At 43.7% G+C, this 20,635-nt stretch overlaps 2 protein-coding genes across 4 annotated transcripts; both read left to right on the forward strand.

Annotated features, from left to right (window-relative positions):
* Positions 1 to 3,153: 3,153 nt before the first annotated feature.
* Positions 3,154 to 6,385, forward strand: SMIM8 (small integral membrane protein 8). Of its 3 annotated transcripts, none has more exons than XM_072857848.1 (3): positions 3,154 to 3,233; positions 4,344 to 4,485; positions 5,439 to 6,384. In XM_072857848.1, the coding sequence occupies exons 2-3, from the start codon at positions 4,366 to 4,368 to the stop codon at positions 5,595 to 5,597; spliced, it is 279 nt and encodes a 92-aa protein (XP_072713949.1). In that variant the 5' UTR covers positions 3,154 to 3,233; positions 4,344 to 4,365; the 3' UTR covers positions 5,598 to 6,384. The 3 variants fall into 3 exon arrangements, with proteins under 3 accessions (XP_072713949.1, XP_072713950.1, XP_072713948.1); XM_072857849.1 differs by lacking the exon at positions 3,154 to 3,233 and adding an exon at positions 3,247 to 3,507 and having other exon boundaries at positions 5,439 to 6,385; XM_072857847.1 differs by lacking the exon at positions 3,154 to 3,233 and adding an exon at positions 3,247 to 3,486 and having other exon boundaries at positions 5,439 to 6,383.
* Positions 6,386 to 8,993: 2,608 nt separating this feature from the next.
* C3H6orf163 (chromosome 3 C6orf163 homolog) lies at positions 8,994 to 16,300 on the forward strand. Its single transcript, XM_072858184.1, has 5 exons — positions 8,994 to 9,141; positions 11,289 to 11,383; positions 11,941 to 12,048; positions 14,300 to 14,502; positions 15,862 to 16,300. The coding sequence occupies exons 1-5, from the start codon at positions 8,994 to 8,996 to the stop codon at positions 16,298 to 16,300; spliced, it is 993 nt and encodes a 330-aa protein (XP_072714285.1).
* Positions 16,301 to 20,635: the final 4,335 nt, after the last annotated feature.

The raw sequence follows: 20,635 nt of genomic DNA on the forward strand, positions 1-20,635 counted from the left end.
TGACTCAGAAATACCACAGATGTTTGCAGTTCTACCCTTTATAGAGTCTCTTCTATAAAAAGATGCCAGACAACTTTATAAGCCTTGATGGATTGAGCATTTCAACATCCTGTTGGGTCAGATGACAGCAACACAATTTTCACATTAAAGATAAAATAAGATGCTTTCCCACAGTCATAAAGCAAAACTAGGAGCAGCAAGCAGCCCAAGCTTTTCTTCACTGCGGAGTTAATCTGGTTAGTCGGCACCTGCTCAACGTACACCAAGTACCAGCACTCACGTCAAAACCCAGTCTCGTTTCTAAGCCCCTCTCTGCTTCTTCTCTTTCTATGCATAAAGCCTTATCCCACAAGTCTTCATATAGTGAATATTTTCTCTCTAGCTGATGGCGCTTTTTGCCCTGTGTATGATTTCTTCCCCCGTCAATGATGTCTGGGACTTACCTGTCCTTTATAAGAAAGATGGGAAGTACTAGAGAACTAGCAGCAGTCTAACAATCCTTGCCACCATTATCAGGCAAACGTGTTCTGGCATAAACCCATCCTACCACATCCTGGAAAATGCTGTTATGACCCTGCCTGACTTTGGGTCAGACGTTTTATCTGTGTGGATGGGGTCAGTTAATGACAGTAACTGCTGGGAAGAGGTGCATATGCTGATAAGCGAGTGCACTTCTCAGTATGGTGGTGTAAATGTTTTGCATTCCCATACACAATGTGTCAATTACTTGGGAGCTGTGTGCAGAACGTCTCCTACAGTACTGTAAAAACTCCCCCCCTTCCCTCAAGAAAACCAAGCTACCTTCCCAAAAACCAAGGCTCATGCAAAAACCTTGTATCAGCTTCTTTCAACTACACAAACCTCAAAACCAGATCAGGAACCTTGGCTCAGAAGTGACTTTCTTTCTACTCAATGGTTTCCAAACAAAATCAGCTGTGTGGCATATGCTGCCAAAACAATAGCTACCAGATTAGCAGATGGTATGTTGTGAATTAAATGTTGACACAAAACCCAGACATACCACTCAATCCTCTCTTGACACCAAAACTTATTTCCCTACTATTTTTCTCACCTCATGATATTTACACACAGAGAAATTCTTTAGATACTCCATCTGGATTTAGAAGGGACAAGCTGATCTGCAATATCCTATTACTCTGCTGTCTTTCAAAAAAAATAATGCAGTTTGATTACTGCAAAAGAAAACGTGGAGCAAGTGGTTCTGAGAGCCTGTTTGTCTACGTTTATGTTTGTCCCCCTCTGCCTCCATGGCTGCAATAACCAGACGCTCCACCACAGTCCTCTCACACACCCTCAGGATGCAGAAAAGTGTGAGCTGTGAGCCCACCAGCTGGCTACAGCTAAATCCCTGTAATATCATCCATCACACCTCAGTTCTGCCCGCCTGTTACCTAGGGGAGCACTAATCTGGGTCTCTCCCTACCCCCCAGGTATTGGGTTTTCCAAAGTTTGAAGTTTCTACCCTTCTTTCTAACGGAGCTGAAACTGCCCAACGGCATTGAAGTCAGTAGAGACAGAAAGGGTGGCACAAGCAGGCAGATGCCATCGCATGGGCTTTGTTTCCTCTGGACTCCGGGTAGTTTTGTTAATTTTACTGTTTACAAATAATAGAAAACAAAACACTGCCGCAAAGCGGCATATATGTAACGAGGAGTTTCCAGGCACCTGAAATCTTGAGTTCAGATCTAAATACCAGAAATTGAATGCTTAAATCACAGAGTATTTTTCTGCTCAAACAACTGCACTTCCAGAGATGCATCTCCGCATGGAACAGCCCTTCCCGATCCCAGCACTTGGGATCCACAAATGGGGGAATCTCAACTGCTTCTCTTTTCCCATTTCCCACATTTAAAATATGATTGCTGCTAGCCTCAGCACCAAGATTTGCACCAACTGGATGAATCTTGTACAGCTCTCGGGGAATTTACAGGGGGTTACCAGGGACTGGCCGTTCCTGGGGGCCAACAGTCAATGCTTCTCAGCCAACGCGGGCTCCCGGGCCGGGGGTCGCGGGGGAGATGGCGCCTGCCCAGGCGCGGAGGAGTGGCTCAGCGGTGAACTGCGCCTCTTCTGACCGAGACAGCTTTCTCCCCCACCTCCCACTTAGCATCTGGAGCTGTGCTTGGGGGGGAAGACCCACAACCCTGGCCGAGGAGGACATGTAGAACATAATTGTGCAGGAGTGTTGATCTGCTTGAGGGTAGGAAGGCTCTACAGAGGGACCTGGACAGGCTGGATCGATGGGCTGGGGCCAATTGTATGAGGTCCAACAAGGCCCAGTGCCAGGTCCTGCACTTGGGCCACAACAACCCCATGCAACGCTACAGGCTTGGGGAAGAGTGGCTGGAAAGCTGCCAGGCAGAAAAGGACCTGGGGATGTTGGTTGACAGCCACCTGAATATGAGCCAGCAGTGTGCCCAGGTGGCCAAGAAAGCCAATGGCATCCTGGCTTGTATCAAAAATAGTGTGGCCAGCAGGAGTAGGGAAGTGATCGTGCCCCTGTACTCAGCACTGGTGAGGCCGCACCTCGAATACTGTGTTCAGTTTTGGGCCCCTCACTACAAGAGAGACATTGAGGTGCTGGAGCGTGTCCAGAGAAGGGCAACGAAGCTGGTGAAGGGTCTGGAGCACAAGTCTGATGAGGAGCGGCTGAGGGAACTGGGCTTGTTTAGCCTGGATAAAAGGAGGCTGAGGGGAGACCTCTGCTCTCTACAACTACCTGAAAGGAGGCTGTAGAGAGGTGGGGGTCGGTCTCTTCTCCCAGGTAACAAGTGATAGGACAAGAGGAAATGGCCTCACGTTGCATCAGGAGAGGTTTAGACTGGATATTAGGAAATTTTACTTCACTGAAAGGGTTGTCAAGCACTGGAACAGGCTGCCCAGGGAAGTGGTTGAGTCACCATCCCTAGAAGTATTTAAAAGACGTTTGGATGAGGTGCTTAGGGACATGGTGTAGTGGTGGTCTTGGTAGTGTTAGGTTTATGGCTGGACTCGATGATCTTAAAGCTCTTTTCCACCCTATACGGTTCTGTGATTCTGTGACTCTGTGTACTCCCAGCCCCCCGCTCCGCCTGAGGGGACAAGCGGCCGGCGGGGCGGGGCCCGGCCGCTCTCCCGCTCCTCCCGGCGGCCTCCGCCCAGGAGGGGGCGCAAGCGCGCAGGCGCGGGCAGGCCCCGCCCCCTCGGGGGGGAGTCCCCGTTCGCGGCGCGGGGTGAGTAGCGGCGGGGGAGGGGGGTGAGAGGGCGTGCAGGACGGCGCTCGCTGGCCGCGAGGCGTTAACCGTCACTTGCCGCCTCCTGAGGCGCCGTTGGAGCCTGGTCTTGCTCGTTATGTCCCGGGAGTCCCCGCCGGGCTTTTCCTCTGGGAAACTGCCCCCTTCGTCCCCGGCCTAAAGCCGGTAGTGGCGTCAGGAGCCCCCTCACCGCCCGGGGGGCGGTTCTGCTCTTTCCCTCGTCGCCCTCACGGTTTGTGCTGCCCCGGGGCCGGTACGGGGGAGTCAGGCTGAGCTGCTGGGCCGTTGCGCGTCGCGTATGGACTGGGGGTGTGCCCCCCTGTGCTTGGCAGTGCCTTGTGCCCGTCTGGTCGCCTTTAGCCGACCTCCGCGCTGCCCTGACTTCCCCACAGCTGTGTCTGGGGCCTTGTGGGAGGAGGCCCGGGGCGATTGCTGGGTTGGGTTTGTGAATCCTGCCCCCGGAGCCCCTAGCTGTGCTCCCCTCGTGGTAAACTACGGGGCAGGGGTGTCCTTAGCACCGTGTCTCCTCTGCCTCTCAGTAAGCGGGGTTAACCAAGGGCGTGTTTTGTTCACCTTTGCTCAGGTGGCATCTTGCAGGTGACCTGCCCCTTGTAAGTGAAAATGAGACTCAAGTCTTAGGGCCGCTGGGGTGGGTGGATAGAGTGACCACACTACAACAGGGTGCAGGCTGTCCTGTAATATGTAAGGTTATTTTAAAAAGAAAAAAAAAAAAAAGAATGTTCCCTGGTACTGTCTTTTTAGCCTGAAGGCTGCTGCTTGGTCCACAGGTAGCTAAAGCATTAGCCAAAGGCAAGTAAAAAACCCCAAGCCCATTATCAGGAGACTTATATTTGCTGTATAAAGATGTGCGTCTCCGAAAGTTAATTTTAGGATGCATAAAACTGACAAGATTGAAAATCAGTGTGCTTAAGTGGGAATGTTAGGTAACACTAAAGGCAATCATTTAATACCTACACAAACAAAAATTCATGCTGTAAGAAGACAAGCTGAGTGTGAACTCATATTCAGTGAATGTAGTTCTTTTAGTTTTTTTATAAAAATGACATCTATTTTTCATTCTGTTTTTAGGAAGTATTCAACATTAATTAAAATGTCTTCTGCCAAACCTCCAAATGAAAATGAAACACCCAAAGAGAGAAAACCAGGACTGAGGAGTGTTCAAACAACTATGCTCTTCCGAGCTGTGAACCCAGAGCTTTTCATTAAACCTGTAAGAGGCTCATTCTGAGAAAAACTAAATATGCTTGGAGAGACACAGTTGCTTTAAAATAATGATCACAGTTCTGTGTGCGTTATATAACCATCTCTTGTTATGCAAACCTCTCAGTAATGTAACTAAAAATATTTTTACTTTTTTTCCACTCTGAATGTTAAGAGCCCAGAACATTGCATTGTTTATTCCGGCTTTTATTTCACTGTTACATTGTCTGATTCTTTTGTATCTAGCCAAGTTGCTTTCATGAAAGACTGTTTACAGGCATATTACCCATGTAATTTGACAGGTTATGTAATAGGAGTCCTCTTTAAAAGGGAAGAAATCATAAAATGCAAGCTTTTTGATATGAAAGGAGGGGATTTTTGGTAGCTTTTCAATATTTTGTGTTTTTCTGTTTCTTGCTTTTATAATTAAGATGATGATACTCAGGTTTTATTTACACTAGCAGAACCCAGCAAGACTGGATGAAATTTTGTGCATATAATGAAAGTACATGTTGTGATGATAATACGTTATCTATTTTAGAGGAATATAATCAAGGCTGCTTGGCAGGAGCAGGGTACATCGTCCCAGTAGTATATCCAGATGATATATCCAGATGAATTCTGTTAGAAGTTTGTAATAGTTACCTTAGGTAATTGGGTTTGGCCTGTTCATTCATGCTCAAGTAGCATTTGCAACCAGCAAAAGACAGCACTGGGCAATGCGATGAGAGTCGTCTTTTTCATAAGGAATTCCTTTTGCTATCAGAAAATCAGGTCTCCCTTCTTGCTGCTTATTAAAGTTATTTGGATCGGTCTACAAGAAGGCAATGATGATTTTTGCAGGTGTCACAATAAGGTGTTCACTTTCTAAGCTAAGATTGAAGAACGTAATGTTTGTGATGAATGAAAAATGTCGTGACTAAAAATGTACTAATTTGTTGTTGTTGGTTTTGTTGTTGTCAGAACAAACCCGTGATGGCATTTGGACTCATAGCAGTTACCCTCTGTGTGGCCTACCTTGGTTATTTGCATGCAACAGTAGAGAATAAAAAGGACCTTTATGAAGCAATCGACAGTGAGGGGTCCAGGTATATGAGGAGGAAAACTTCCAAGTGGGACTGACAATGTAAAGAAGGAAATCAGCAAATCGGTCACAGAACTTTTCAAGGCAACGACTATGTTTTCTCTGTCCATTGAAATAATGGATAAATGTAATTTAATCCGATTTAAGTTGCTTTATAAAATGCTGTACCTGTACAAATAAATTGCAATTAAGATACGTGCGAACATATAAGTGATTTTAAGAATTGTTGTCTGCGATCTGCACAGTATGTCAGAAGACATGCAATTAACTTGAACGTGCAGTCAAGACTGGTAAATGCCTTAGAAATTTACATGGTAGTTCAGCTCACTTCTCTCTTTGCTTTGATTAAGTGAAAACAGGGGTTTGTCTTATTTTTTAAACAGAAGGCATAATGTATGAAAAGAAAAAGCTGATCAAAATGTGTGTTCACATGTGTGTGAAAAGAAAAAGCTGATCTCTTGATCTGTTGAAAGTTGATAATTAACAGTGCACAAGTAAAATAATTTTAAGGCAAGAAAGATCTGATAAAGCAGTCATTGAAGGGTTTTATTTAATGAAGGAATTTGTAAAATACTGGCCAAAATAATCCTTGGATGCTAATATACTCTTCCTTACAAATGAAAAAAAAATATCAGTAGCTAGATAGAGGAGAAAAAGTGAAACGAGTGCTTCTGCTAAGAGAAAGGCAGGAAGAACTCGGCCATTATCTCTCCTGTTTGGCATCAGACAGCAGATCAGTGAACATACCAGTATCAGCTTGCCAACCAGTATGTATAACTCCAGGTTAGCCAGAGCTTGTGTTCTTGACTCGTCAGCAGGACTAGTTTTATTTAAGCTGCATTCAAAAATTAAATTTCTCTATATTGCAAAGTACATTATGTAACATTAATCTATTATAGGTTACTGAACTCAAAATAAGGAACGGAAAGTCTAAAATCAACAGGTTCTTACAGACACAGAGAAAAGAACATGTCAACCTGAACAAGCCCAGCCTTGCTGAGCAGCCCCGCGTGTGGGTTGGAGGTGACCCTCAGCAGTATGCTGGTTGGTGCTGCTGTGAGTGTGGCTGGAGGGCGGGTGGGTGTTGTGGCGTTTCCTTAGCACATGAAGTGGTCCCCTGTGAGCCTTTCCCTTGAGCAAACTGTACAGGTGGGTGCTTTGCTGTTCCAGCACTGAGGCCTTCTCCAGCCTTCTCCTATGAGCTCCTCCAGCTGCCTCTGTGTGCATGACATTTCCCAGACGGTATCCCATTAACCAAACTCCAGAACACGTGGTGGGAGGGTGCATACCACGCCGTGCCCTTTTTCTACCACCGACTCTTATGAATGTTTTGGTTGCATTTTTCCATTCAGCTCCTCATATTTACAGCCCCATTAAGGGCTTCCAGGAAGCAGAGAGACCTCTTTGTTAACCCTCTTCTGGCCAAGGTGGCTTCTGTCAGGCTAAAGAAGAAGGAACATGCAGGGTCATCTGCTTTGCCACTCTGGGAATTGCTTTGGGTTTTGTTATCGAAAGATTTTGTTATTGAAGATAAAAAAGGTGACTGACTGCCATGAGGGACAGCAGGTGCTCTATAGGATTTCTCTGTATCTCCCTCTAAATCCATCACTCTGAACCTGTGGTTTTCCTCCTAGCCATGTTTTGTAGTTACCTGTTTCTTAAATTCTGCTGGGCCTTAGTTTGGCTACCTCCTTCTTGAGAAGGGAAGTGAGCTCTTCCTTTGATGAAGCTATATAAAAAAAGCATTTTTACAGCCTTTAAAAGCATGTTGCCCTCTGTGAGCTTGGCTGCCTCACAGCAGCAAGGTCTTGGGCAAATCTGAAAGCTTGCAGGTGAGGAAACTGCTTGCCTTTTGATTGGTGAAGGAATTTCCAGGTGAATTGATAAAATATTCCCAACTATCACATGTTGTGCATATCCTGTAGAATATGTTTTGTTTGATAGGTTGTGATGGATCTTTAGAATTAATCTGTTCTTTTAAAAAGGGTCACACAGGATTTTAGCTCTCTTCAGTTCATTAAAATGCATGAGTCTTGTATGTTTGCATGAATTTAACTAAGTTATTCCAAAAACAGTGCTACAGTAAGCATTTTAACCTGTTTTTCTGCAGGCTTTTAAAATACACACTTTGATCCTTATACCTGCAGAAGTCAGAAAGCCCAGTCTCTCATTTACACGTATTTGTGAATAATGCAGGATTTGGGTTCTCAAAATTTTGAATTATGTTTTGTGAAGTGAATGTGGATCTGGAAGTTACTGAGGGAAAAGGGGGGGGGGGGGGTGAGCTGGGCAGGGTCTAGGTGACGTGCATGCCAATGGCACTTCATAGGAAAGCTGTCTGAGATGGGGCCTCTTACCTGTTGCATGGAGTAAAGTCCTGTTAACCAGGTTAATTGCGAAACTGCCCAGGCTGAAGGAAGAGTGAGCATTTAGATTTGTCCTTATTAAGGAGCTTCTCCGTATTTATTTGTGGCAGCTGCTGTACAGGTAACTCTCTTAATGCTACAAAAATTATATATAAAAAGGAGACAAAGCAGCGCAAATACAGAGAAGAATGTAGTAAATTAATGGGTGTTATAGTATCAATACTGGCATTTGCTGTTTTAGTACCTGATTTATATGATAGAAACAATGTGTGTATAGGGATTAAAGGGAAAAAAAACCCCACCGAAACAAAACTACATCGCTAACAAAATTTGTTCGCCCAACTCTGAAAGCACTGCTCCCCTTAGGCATCTGGAGGATAAGCAGACAGCACCAATACAATTTATTTTGTTCCACTTTTCTCAATTTCATCTTCAGTGTAGTAATAATTATCTACAATGGATGATAGCTGGCTTGACAGGAACTGTGAGTCAAAATGATTTCCCGGGCAGAGGCTTTTTCAGGTTTTTGACAATTCCTTGTCTGTGCTGGCTTTCACGTCTTTACCAAGAACAGCAACAAAATGCTATGATTCAAATATCTGAAACAGTAGCTATTGTACTGCTCTTAAAATCTCCTTAGACTATGTGGTTTGAATAGGAATTGTTGACATTCAACAACAAGAAAATGCATTAAAAAGCCAAAGCCTGCTGTGGGGCCGCTTAACTATTACCAGGGAAAGTTAGTTCTTTGTGAGGAAAGCCAGCCCTGCCTAGTGACAGTTGCTATGTAGGGTGCGGTTTTAAGGCTGGAAGGGGTCACTTCATACAACCCTCCCTCATCGTCTGCCTACAGCATGTTACTGAGTTGTCAGCATGTGTGAATACTTATCTGAAGGCAAATGTTTCAGCTAACTTGGTAAAAAGTAATGGCCAATGATTTTTCTCTCTTAATCGGCTTGGCGTGTTTTCTGTAACAACAAGTGTTTATGCCTGCAAGCAAGATATCTATCAGGAATAGAGTTCTGACATTTTAGTAACTGTATTACAGAGAAATACTAGAATACCACAATGATTAGAAGTCCTGATCTGGACTCCTTTGTTTGTTGTGCCGTGTGTTCAAAAATAATACCACCACCACCTTCCAATGCTACTTTTGATCGGATTCGGGAGTATAAGCCTTTCAGAACACGGTATTACACTCATCGTGATATACTGGGTAAGTTTGTTTCTGAAATCCTTTCCTCGCAGTCTGAGATTTAGGAAAACTCCAAGAGCTGTTGTATCCATCTGTTCTTGACAGTCATGAAGGCGTTCACATCTTGGTAAGAAAGAACTGCACTTACCTTCTGAATATTAATAAATCCTGCATATTCAGAGGGGGGACAGGGTCAGCCGTCCTGTGGCGCATGAAGGCATGCAGAGCTGGGCGTAATGAAGTGCAAAAGAGAATTAGCTGTAAGACCATTAGCAAATGTTTTCTAAGGCTCAAGTAGTTTGGGAAGAACTGTGCTTGACTTAACATTTGCAAAGATCATCCCCTCATCCTTCAGCTGGACACAGCTGGGATGTTTTATCCTGAATCCTACCTTCTTATACCTGATTCTGGCTCCTGACCTTAGACTGAGGCTCTGTAGAGCCTCTTAAGGTTTGATTTTTTTTCTGGCATACCACAACCATAACCTCAATGATAAAGTAAAGCATATGGTAGCATTCATATGTCTGAGGATCTAGCAAGAATCTGAAGTCTCTATATGCTATGCCTAATTGTCATAGAGGTTTCTGATCAGCAGTGTATAGTTTTGTACAAATCATGTCGTGCATTTTAATTAATGTGCGTTGTGAAGAGGAGTGTGCTTGGTTTCTATTTTAAACAATATCAAGAGATTATCAGTGTACTGAGAGCCCCGGCAGCAGGGTGAGTGCCGTGCATGTCTCAGAACACGAGGCTTCAGCCCTGCGTCGACACACGCAGTGTAAAACACATCCAGAAGGCCAGAGACAGTCTCTTTTTAAATTGTTTTCTTTTTACTGCTTAATATAATGGACTGGGGAAAAGCTATGCAGTCAGAGCACAACATGCTTGTTGCTAAGATTTATGCACTGTTGGACTTCTATTTTGCTGATTTAAATCAGTTGACCCCTTTGTCCCATCCTGCTACTGTTTTCCGTGTACTTCGTGTTAGCTCCATGAGAGGACTCTGCCCACCCATGTGGATAGGGGGAGAAGACTGGAGTGAAAGAGGGAGACTTAATCCTCCAGTGGCTGTGTGAAAGCTAGATCTCCTGTGGCTCTATTCCTTTTTCATTTTCCTTTATAATAACCCAGGAAAATGTGACTCTTTGGCCCTGTCAAGCACAGAGAATGGGATCCAAACAATGCCCAGGCTTGGCATTGAGTAGGAAAGGCGGAGGGGAGGATCTGAAATCCCACTGTTGGGGGCGAGTTTTGGGTTGCAGAAAGGCATCTTTATCCACCTCCCTCTGCAGTGGCTTCTCTTCTGGGCAATCCTCGGTGCTAAAGACCAGCCTTTCAAATGAGTTAGCAGGGCTGCCTGTCTGCTTTCACAGCGTGTCCCCAGGAGGAGATGGCGATGCTAACATCTTACTTAGACCCCATCCGTGTTGCTGAAGGGAGCATGCCCGGCCTAGGCCCTGTGAAGCAGTGTGGCTCACCTCCATGCTGCTTGGCTCCCCCTTTCTAGAAGGGATTAGCTGTGCTCCTGCAGCACTGGGGCTGCTTGGGCCCTGGACAGACACAGCAGCCCTAGAGACAGAGGGATTGCTTTGTATGTGCATGCTCTGTTCCAAACACCTGAAATATTCTGCCACATCCCCTTGAGAATACTTATTGTGTGCCCCAAGAGTGGCATGAAGGAATCCAAGGGCATCTCGGGGCAACAGACCTCGCCGAAAGCCTTGGAGGACTCTGAGGGCCCAGGAAGCCAAAGAGAGCACCGTCTCACCTGTAGCATCTAAAGGGAGAAAAGCCATCCCCCAAGCTGCCACAAGGTTTGGTCACAGGCAGAAATGGGTGAATCATTCCCAAGAAAGCTGAGGACTGACCTATTGCTGGTGCGGTGCGGATGGCTGTCAGGACAAGGAGTCAGGAGGGACACCCGTGATGCTCTCCTGTTGTGCAGCCTTGCCTAGAAGGTGAGAGTTGGGTTCAGCTTCTTATTACATTTATGGAGCTGCACAAGCAATAATAATTGTGTTTTCCTATATGTGAAATGAGGGTGCATGTGCTTTAGCCTTTTGATTTTTAATTCAGCTGTGGAGCCAAGCAAAGGGGTCAGGAGAGAGGCGTGGATTTCTGCACTCTGGTTGTTTGCTGTGCATGATCTGCTTGTGTTGATTGTGCAGAGATTGGAGCAGACGTTCAACAAGAACAACATGAAAAGAAGGAGGCAGAGATACAAGAGCGCATTGAAAAAATGAAAGCTGAACTTTGGTCTCAGGTAAATTAAATTACACTCCTGTCATTTAAAGGATGATTATTCTTTGGAATAATTGCTATAGCGTAATGACGGTTAATAAAGAACTTTGAGGTCACTGCTATAGAGCTGGCATTAATTTCAGCTCCTGCTTTGTTCACAGATTTCTGTGTGCACGTATTGCTCCAGTTTCTGATCACAACAAAGCATACTTTGAATTAATAACAAATTTTACATCTGGTCTGAAAATGGCCTCTAAAGCACACAGAAGTTACCAGTTGTTAAAGCTGTTCCCTATAGTGCTATGTAAGATTCTGAAACTGCCCTTTATGTTATATATATGTATAGTTGTTACAACTGTGGCGGCTTAATGCTATTGTATGGTCACGTTTTAACAGGAATCACTGCCATAAAATTGCCAAATGGGCCAAAATGTATTTTGCCATCTGGTTTTAAATTTAACTTGCTCTGATTTCTTAAATAGAAAATACAGAACTATTGATTATGTAACCTCTGCTTCATCTTAATAGGATGTTAATAGAATGTGAGCAGCTATACTTAAATAATAACTTGTTTTAAAGGCTGAAATGCACAAGGAAGATGCAGTGAATAAAGCTCTCGAAGAGGCAGCCACTAACCACAGTGCATTTGTACAAGACCTTAAACAAAAACTTGGAAGGGAATTAAGGGTATGAACCCACTTGCTTTCATTACCGTGGAAATAATCAGCATGACAGAACCATAAGTTTGACAACCAAGAATGTCATTCTATGTAAAAAAAAAAAGTGTTTTTTTTAAATGCTTGCCATAACCAGGGCCTTCATTCATCTGAGATTTGAACTGTAGTGCCAGGAGAAGTAGTTGGCCTGAAAGATGACTGGCTTTGTCTTTGTGCTAGATGAGGTGTGAGCTTGAGCTAGCTGGATTTTTAGTTCACTTTCAGCACGTTTCACTTTTTTTTTTTTTACTGAATGATGTTTGTGCACTTTGCTGAAAATTCCTTGTCAGGCCTTGATTCAGCCAGCCACTGAAGCTGATTAGGTGTATTTGTTAAGGGCAGTTAAATACGGGCTTAACTTTCAATCTGTCCTGAAGTTTCATGTCCATCGAAGCTAGAAAGGTGTTGAACTGATTTGCTGAACCTGGACCCTAAGTGGGGTGGAGGAGAAGGAAAACTGCCAGCATATGTATATTCCTAAATGAATTACACCAACTGTAGCTTTGTATTTCTATATATGCTTAGCACATATTTTATATGGCTGTTTGGATATCTGAGAAAAGACTCAGAGATAGACAAAGAGAAAGGAAGGCAACTGCCTTCTGGATCTGAGCCTTCCTGCTTTATGCACTGCTTCACAGGGCTTTTTACTGCTAGAGCATCTGAGCCCTCCTCAGTCAGGCATTATGCAGTCCGTCTAACACCTGTCATCCTTAGTCTTGCAGCCTCCCACCAGAGGATGAAGGGTGCACAGAGAATTGTTGGAGTGTTTTGCTTTGGAATTTTATTTTATACAAGTTTCTAAATAGCTATCTGTTTATACTGCAGGCAGTCAAAGCAATGTGCTTGGCATCTCAAGAGGAAAAGCAGGGAGGTTTACAGTGGTCGTAAGTTTCCGGCAGAGTTCATTCCATTTTATGGAGCTGTTTTCCAAGGGAGCTCTGTCTTTTGCAGTCATAGCATCTGCTGACAATAGTTGACAGAAGCTCAGTTCCTCATGTTTAACCATTCAATTACTTGCCATAAGCCTATTATATATCTTTGTAGACCTGAGTGCTCAGGATTTGAACATGTACCATTTGTCCTGATAACATTGGCTCCAGTGACTAAGGACTAGGGAGCAGATACAGAATTATACAGCTGAAACAAAAGAAGAGGCAGATATAACCGAAGTAATTGGAAGATGTTTTAGATTTGGTGGTTTGTGTTTCTTGCAGTTCATTTTAAGAGGTGTGTTAACAGTGAGCTAACTGCTCACTAGCAGCTAGCTTGGAGAGGTGGTGGCAGAAAATTTACTCAGCATCTGTCTAAGCAAACAGATAGTGGCAGCCAACAAAACATATCACTGAATGAGTGAGTGAAGTGGGTTTTTACGTGTAGGATAGGTCAAATACAACTGCTTTCAGCTGATAGCCTCAGGAATGGCTTTTTGCAGCAGTGCTGATGTGGCTGTTCCACTACCACTAAAGGTCACATGGTTTTAGTTAGGCTTCTTGTAGGTGGGTCCTATTATTTGTCACTCCACTTGCCAGCAGTAGACAACCAACCAGTATCCACAAAAATACACAGAATACAGAGCTTGTATATGGCTGTGCAAGAGATTTACGGCAGACCTCATGTAACTCTGCTCATCCTGTATTAGAAAACCCACTAAGATCTAAGCAACCAGAGCTTTCCCAATAGTGTTTTGCCACTTCCACACAGGATGCACTTGTCAGGGGTCTTGGAAAGAACTGTGAATGGTGGCAAAGCAGCGTAGATGACTGGGCAGTGAGTTAAGGGGGTTGGATTGCTTTACTGGATGGTCAGGTGTGGCATGGCCTATAATGGCAACAGAGATATGTTGGTATGTATTGAGTTGACTGAGATTCCAGATGTATATATGTCCATCCAGACAACCTAAGATTAGTGTTGTCATACCTTTATGTATCAGCCCACGCAATATCTTGCTGACAACTATACCAAGGACCAGGCTTCTTTTCCATCTCGCTCTAAAACCATGCCACCAGCCATGTTAGCTTGTGAAGAAAATACATCAGGGAACTTTTTGTGCTTTATGTAGAGAACATGGATGATGTGGAATGATGCTACAATAAGTGACTGTAATTGCCCCGTAATATTTTCCTAAAGTCTGTTCTGCTGGGCTTTGCTGCAGATTGTTTGAAGACAACTGAGCAACAAGCTGTTGTCACTACTTATATCTACTTTTAACTTTGCTTAAGGAAGAGGTGAGGAAGGCAAAGGCAGAGATACAGCAGTACATGGAGGATGAGCAGAAGAGAGAGGTTGAAGCTGCAGAGCAGCGTATGGCTCACAGACTTCAGCGCGCCCTCATGGAGTGTGCCCGGGAGAAGATGCAAGCCGTGGCCAAAGCCAGGAAACAGGAGAGGGAGGCAGCCCTGAAGGAAGCAGCCAGACAGCACAGGTGTTCTTAGTGTTTCCACCGACTTGGCTGGCAAACATGCTGTGCTAAAGAAAATGACCGGAATTGCATCAGCATTGCTCAGATGTGGGTCTTCTAGGAAAAGATGGGTAGACCCTTTAGAAAAAAACGTATTTGGAAATGTCAAGTGACCAGCAAGAGTTGCAGGCTCACTCTCTCTCTCTCCCACATCCCATGTAGAAATAAAACGTATTTTGTTCCTAAAAGCAAGTATCACAAAGCCAACCAAGGATCCAAAAGTTTTGCTTTTTATGGCTGATTTAGAGTCATCAGAAGTAAAGATCTCACGGGCCTGTTGTGCCATTCATGACACCTATGCAAAACTGAAAAAGATGTGTTCATATGGAGATCTGCAGGGCGCAGGAGATTCTATCCATATAGATTAAGCATTGTGAGTTAAACAGCTTTGATGTCAAAATAATAACACACCCCTCTCCCTTAAGAGTAGAATACATTTCATTTTTTGACAGCACAAACAACAAAATAACACTGTATTCTCACAATGAAAAGATCAGTTCAGGTGCGTTCCTTTGTAAGATGCTTTTTTTTTTTTTTTTCTGAACAGAGACACACTTAAGTTTTGATCCATTATTTAATACCTTCATTTTCACTATTAAAACTTGCCCTTTCTGACAAAGATAAATCACATTCCGCATAAACTTAGCTGGTCCCTTTAACTTCTCATGTTAGCAGAGTTCTGTGAAAATATCTCCAGCAAAGTGGAGGGAGCAATAACAGGGGGCAGAAATTGTTTTCTCTACATTGAAGTATTTGGCTCAGTAGCCTTAGTGGATGCCTGATGCACCATTGTTTACATGTCCCTGAGCCAACTCTGGTGAATAGCACACACAATGTTTTGACTACATAATATAAATTATATGTTTTATTACTGATGTGCTAGCACAAAGATGTTCTCCGTACCACTTAAACAAAATTACAGATGAATCTGTATTCTATAAATCAGTTCTTAGATTTCACTTCAAGACAGCATTTTTACTTGAGGGCAGAATTGTTCAAAGTCTATTTGAAAATCATTGTGTACTTAATGAAGAGTGAACTAGTAATCCTTTATATTTTTAATTTGGAAGCAAACATCATTAAATTATTGCTGGATGCGACATGCAGAAATACAATGTTCTGCAGCTGCCTTTGTCTGCATCATCAGTGGCCTTCTTTTACCCCATTTTTTTTCAGAGGTCCTACATCAAGTTCTGATTTCATGTATATTTATAGTTGAATAAGAGAGGTTTTACAACAACCTGAATAGACTTAAATTGTTTTTTTAAATAATCTGCAATAACAGGTGTTCTCTACAAATCCTTTTTTTTCTTTTTTAAATAGAAAGCACTTAGAGCAACTCAAAGAAGAAAACGTGTTAGCTGAGGAATTATATCGTGAGAGTATAGAGCAATTAAACAAAGAAAAATGTCATGAGATTAATACTGCCCTGAGTATCACACGAAAAGAGAATCAGATTGAGACTGAAAAACAGCTCAAAGAAGCAGAGACCCTACATCTTGATGAGCTGGAAAAAGTGATGGTTATGTTGAAAGCAGCAGAAGAACAGGTAAAGACTCTCGTGCAAAAACTGGAAAAGATGACAGATTGGAAGGACAGCCTGGAAACTGAAATACAAGTAACAAGACAAGCTTTTCAAAAGTATATTGATGCCACATTTCCTAACCTGTCCCCTGGACAAGCAGATTTTATTCTGCCGTTCAGAAAAGCATTTAAGCAGAAGGACACCCCAGAAGAAGCAGAGGACAGTGACGGAATGTAAGAGAACTAGTATTAGAAGTGTGAGATTCACAGCCACGGGTAAACAGAACTACAAATAGGTGATGCTGAAAAATAAATTCGTCTCTGTTCACTGAATTATATGAGTGTGGTTAGAACGATACAGAGAAAAATCACCACCACGATATTAAATAATGAAGTGATGAGCCATTCTTAGAAATTATGCATTAATTTTTGTTTTACAAATGCTAGGGCAGAGGTTGGAACATGTAGCACTTGAGGAGTTTTCCACTGAGTCCTTCCTGAGAAGGAAAAAATCTGAAAATCTGATCAGAAACTCTGTTGCTTAGTTAAGCATCAGCGCTTGGACTGTGAGGGCTGTTGGCTCTGTCCCTGAATACTTGGGTGTAGAGTAAGATACACAAGCTTTGAACACCTGCAGCTTGGGTTCTGAGATTTACAGGGCAGTTATTCGATGTAACAGTGTGTATGCCTATGTAGAGTACTTGCAAGTGAGTGGTTACATGGTCTGAAAACTCACCTGGCTTGAGAGACAGCTTTTGGACAAAAAGTGTGTGCCAGCAGGCATGCAAAATAACTTTCCTGTGGGAGGACTCAAGTTTATCTATTCACATGTGCTTGAAGCCTGTGTGGCTTTAGGCCAGCCTCAATACATTGATTTGGTCTGAGATTCAGCCTGCCGCAATGTCTGATCTGTCTTGACTGTGTAATAAGACTTCTCACAGCATTTGCTTAATATTCACTAAAGCTTTCTGTCTGTCATCTCATTTGTTACCTGTTAATCTGAAAACACTGTATAGCATCTTGAGTGTGAGCTGAGGAATGTAAAGGAGCTGGTCTTTACTGTAGGTGATAGAAAGTATAATATGGTGAAGGAAACTCTCCATAGGCATCTCATTTAAGGGAATTTTTAAGAGAGCAATCTGTGCAGCCTTCTTTTCCTCATGCTCAAAAACAACCCCAGAAAACAAAAAAGCAGAATAATCTCACAGATATCCATCACTCTAGCAAACTAAGCAGTGAAGACAAGTGGAAGTCACTGGTTTCTCGTGGAACAGTTTAATTCAGATAAAATACTTCAAACAGGTATTTGGCACTGTCCTGGTTTCAGCTGGGATAGAGTTAATTTTCTTCCTAGTAGCTGGTATAGTGCTGAGTTTTGGATTTAGGATGAGAATAATGTTGATAACACACTGATGTTTTAGTTGTTGCTGAGCAGTGCTTACACTAGGCAAGGACTTTTCAGCTTCCCATGCTCTGCCAGGTGCACAAGAAGCTGGGAGGGGGCGCAGCCAAGACAGTTGATCCAAACTGGCCAAAGGGCTATTCCATACCATCTGATGTCATGCTCAGTATAGAAACTGGGGGGAGTTGGCCGGGGTGTGGCGATCGCTGCTTGAGGACGGGCCGGGCATCGGTTGGTGGGTGGTGAGCAGTTGCATCACTTGGGTTTTTTTTGTTTTCCCTGGGTTTTGGTCATCTCTCTCTGTCTCTCTCATTTTCCTTTTCATTACAATTTTTTTTTTAAATTATTAAACTGTTAGTATCTCAATCCATGAGTTTTCTTTTGGCTCTTCAGAATCGCTCCCCCATCCTACTGGCGGGGGGGAGGCTGAGCGAGTGGCTGTGTGATGCTTGGTTGCCGACTGAAGCTACACCATGACGGGCACGCTCTGGCACTATTTCTGATGTAAATGCTTGTAAAACCTTATCTCATTGAATTGTGGAAGCTCTGTGGAGAGCTGATGCTCCCTGTGCATTTCCCCTCTTATGCTCCCGATGAAAAGAATCCAAACTTCATGTTCACTGTTGTCTAATTAAATGCATAAACTGCACAGAGCCCAAGATAAAACTTGTGTTTATATCTTAAAAGTTCTTCAGCAGTCTGAAAAACTCCATAAGCTCTATAAACCATTTTTTAAAGAAAACATTTACATGTGCATTAAGCATAAAAGTATTTTGAAACTACATGAGTAAAATACTGGAACTAAAGTACTGCCAGCTGCATCATGAAATACCTAAAGCTGATGAATGTTCTATGTTGGGCTAGCTGATTAAAGGCTCACCTCAGCACGCACCGTGGAGCCCAGAGGCACAGCGGCAACTGGGAGGACCCCAACAACCCAGTCAGAGGAGCGAGCCTCCAATCCAGCGCCTCCTGGGGCATCCCAGGAGGGCATCAGCCCCACAGACTGGGAGTGAGACCCATCACCGTGAGTCAACGGGAGAGGCTTTCTGGAGCACCTTGCAGACTGGGGGTGGATACAGCCTGGAGGTATGGGACTCCTTACAGGATGCAGGGAAGAGCATCTTAGAATTGTACAGGGATTGTACAAAGGCTTATTATGGGATGTTTAGGGAAAGAACCAAAGGTGGGGAAAGGGGGATCAAGGTCGTTTGGGGAAGAAAAAGAGTGGCAAAAGAGAAGGATAAAGGGATAAAAGAGGCTGGTTACATGTAAACAGGGGCTGGTCATAGCTGACCATGCCCTGCGCCTGATCAGTGCAGTCTGTCCTGTCTTCTCATTGAACTCCATTTCTAACTTTTCCTGGGTGCCGGGCTTTCTCTGTGTGCACGTGTATGCATGGAGGTCTACCTGCTGGCAGCTGGAGTTGGACCACAGATGACAGGGGCTGTGGGCTCAGGGTGCCAGCAATGGGAGAGACTGGAATGCATATTACGTGGGTACGTATGTCAGTGTGCAATCACTAGCAAATATCAAGACAGGCTAGCTGACAAATAGGGTAAGAGGCATGGGAGCCAAGTGATGGAGTGGCCGTAAATCTAAGATACTGGAGAGACCAGACCATCTGAGATTTTGCTACTTGAGGGACCAGGTGGTCAAAGCCAGTGACTGGAGAGGCTGTGAGGTCTGAGGGTTGGCTGCTGGTAAGATCGTAAGTCTGGACCAGCTACCAGACATGCTGTTTGCATGCCTGTGTCTGTGCATGAGGCAACATGAGGGGCAATTCTGCATCTTGCATGTCAGAAAACGAAGATGATGATGAAGTGCTTCAACTCCCCTTGAACAAACAGTACAAGTTCTCTTACAGTGATAGATAAGTAGATTTTTTGGTTCTTCTCTACTAGGAAGGATATAATATAATCATCATATATTTCTTCAGTGCCTTACGGTTTCAGAAAAAAAGAAGTCACCCTGTCTTACTGGGTTAGCCCACTTTTTTTCTGGGATACAGCGGCAGTGACTGATACAGACCGTGACTGTCTACAGGGGTAAGTGTTCTCTGTGGCGGACCTTAGTCCTGGGTACCTCAGTCACCCAGACAAGACCAAGGGCCCCTGTGAGTGCACATCCCAGGCCCCTCCTGACCTACAGCCCTGGGGGCATGTTTGGAGACAGGTGGCAGGAGCTCAAGATCTGGTCAGCTCTGTCTACACATATATATACTGCAGGCACGCTCTGAGGTGGACTTACTCACCAGTGTATGCACAGCATATACAGCATATAACAGTCTGTCAGACACTGGCGTTGCTTCTCATTGCCTTTTGGGAAAGGAAAAACATTTTGTTTTACTGCTTTCAAATGTCAGGGTGAAGTTTTGTTGGCTCTGCTTAGAAACAGAATGTCCTCTTAAGTCTCTGTGCTTGGCTGTGTAGAGATGAAAGGAGCCACAGCTTGGCCTAAGTGAATAGCTTCTGCAGTATAAATGGATAGACAAGATAGCAAGCAGTAGAATTGTTATGGGACCTGGAGAGCCATTTGCCATGGATACTGCTTGGTATTTCAAGAAAATATTTTAGAAAGTAAAGTATCTAAGTCTGATTTAAGAGAGCATTTTTCCCCTTCTAGTTGTACTCACTGCACAATATTAATTATGGTTGACTGGCAAGCTGAAAAAAAAGGCCGTTTTTCGTATTCTATCAGTTTCTGCATGTCAGATACTTAACTAATGAAATCTGTGAGTACATGAGCTATTGGTAGCTAATAAAAATCGGGAGTTCAGACATACAAGCAAGCCTTTCACTGCATGAAGCAGATACAGCATATGTTTGTTGGCTTGATTTTGTTCCTGTTTGAGAAGGATTGCAGCATGAAAAGTAACACTACCCACTTTACTCTGAATCAGAGAGAGCATGAATACATGCTTTTTGACTGTTCGTCTGAATAATGCAAATAAAGGAGCTTTCAGATAACATCTGGATGCTAGGGTGCCAGTGATGGCACATATTGACGGCAGAGTGCATGAGACAAAACATGGGGAGCTGTAATGCTGCAATGCATAATACAGAAAGTAGGATTTCTCTATTAGTTATTCAGGAGATGTTTAAAATTGCCAGAAAGTACCATAGTCTCAGGAACAGTGAAACTTTCTGTCTAAGGCAATGCTATGAAAGA

This window comes from Ciconia boyciana, chromosome 3 (genome assembly GCF_034638445.1).
Source record: "Ciconia boyciana chromosome 3, ASM3463844v1, whole genome shotgun sequence".
In the NCBI taxonomy this organism is placed as follows: domain Eukaryota; kingdom Metazoa; phylum Chordata; class Aves; order Ciconiiformes; family Ciconiidae; genus Ciconia; species Ciconia boyciana.

Excerpts from the sequence above, each read along its gene's own strand:
- C3H6orf163 (XM_072858184.1), top strand. The coding sequence starts at position 8,994 with ATGATTAGAAGTCCTGATCTGGACTCCTTTGTTTGTTGTGCCGTGTGT. Across the intron at positions 9,142-11,288 it reads CACTCATCGTGATATACTGG|AGATTGGAGCAGACGTTCAA; the intron begins GTAAGTTTGTTT and ends TTGATTGTGCAG. Across the intron at positions 11,384-11,940 it reads AAGCTGAACTTTGGTCTCAG|GCTGAAATGCACAAGGAAGA; the intron begins GTAAATTAAATT and ends CTTGTTTTAAAG.
- SMIM8 (XM_072857848.1), top strand. The coding sequence starts at position 4,366 with ATGTCTTCTGCCAAACCTCCAAATGAAAATGAAACACCCAAAGAGAGA. Across the intron at positions 4,486-5,438 it reads CAGAGCTTTTCATTAAACCT|AACAAACCCGTGATGGCATT; the intron begins GTAAGAGGCTCA and ends TGTTGTTGTCAG.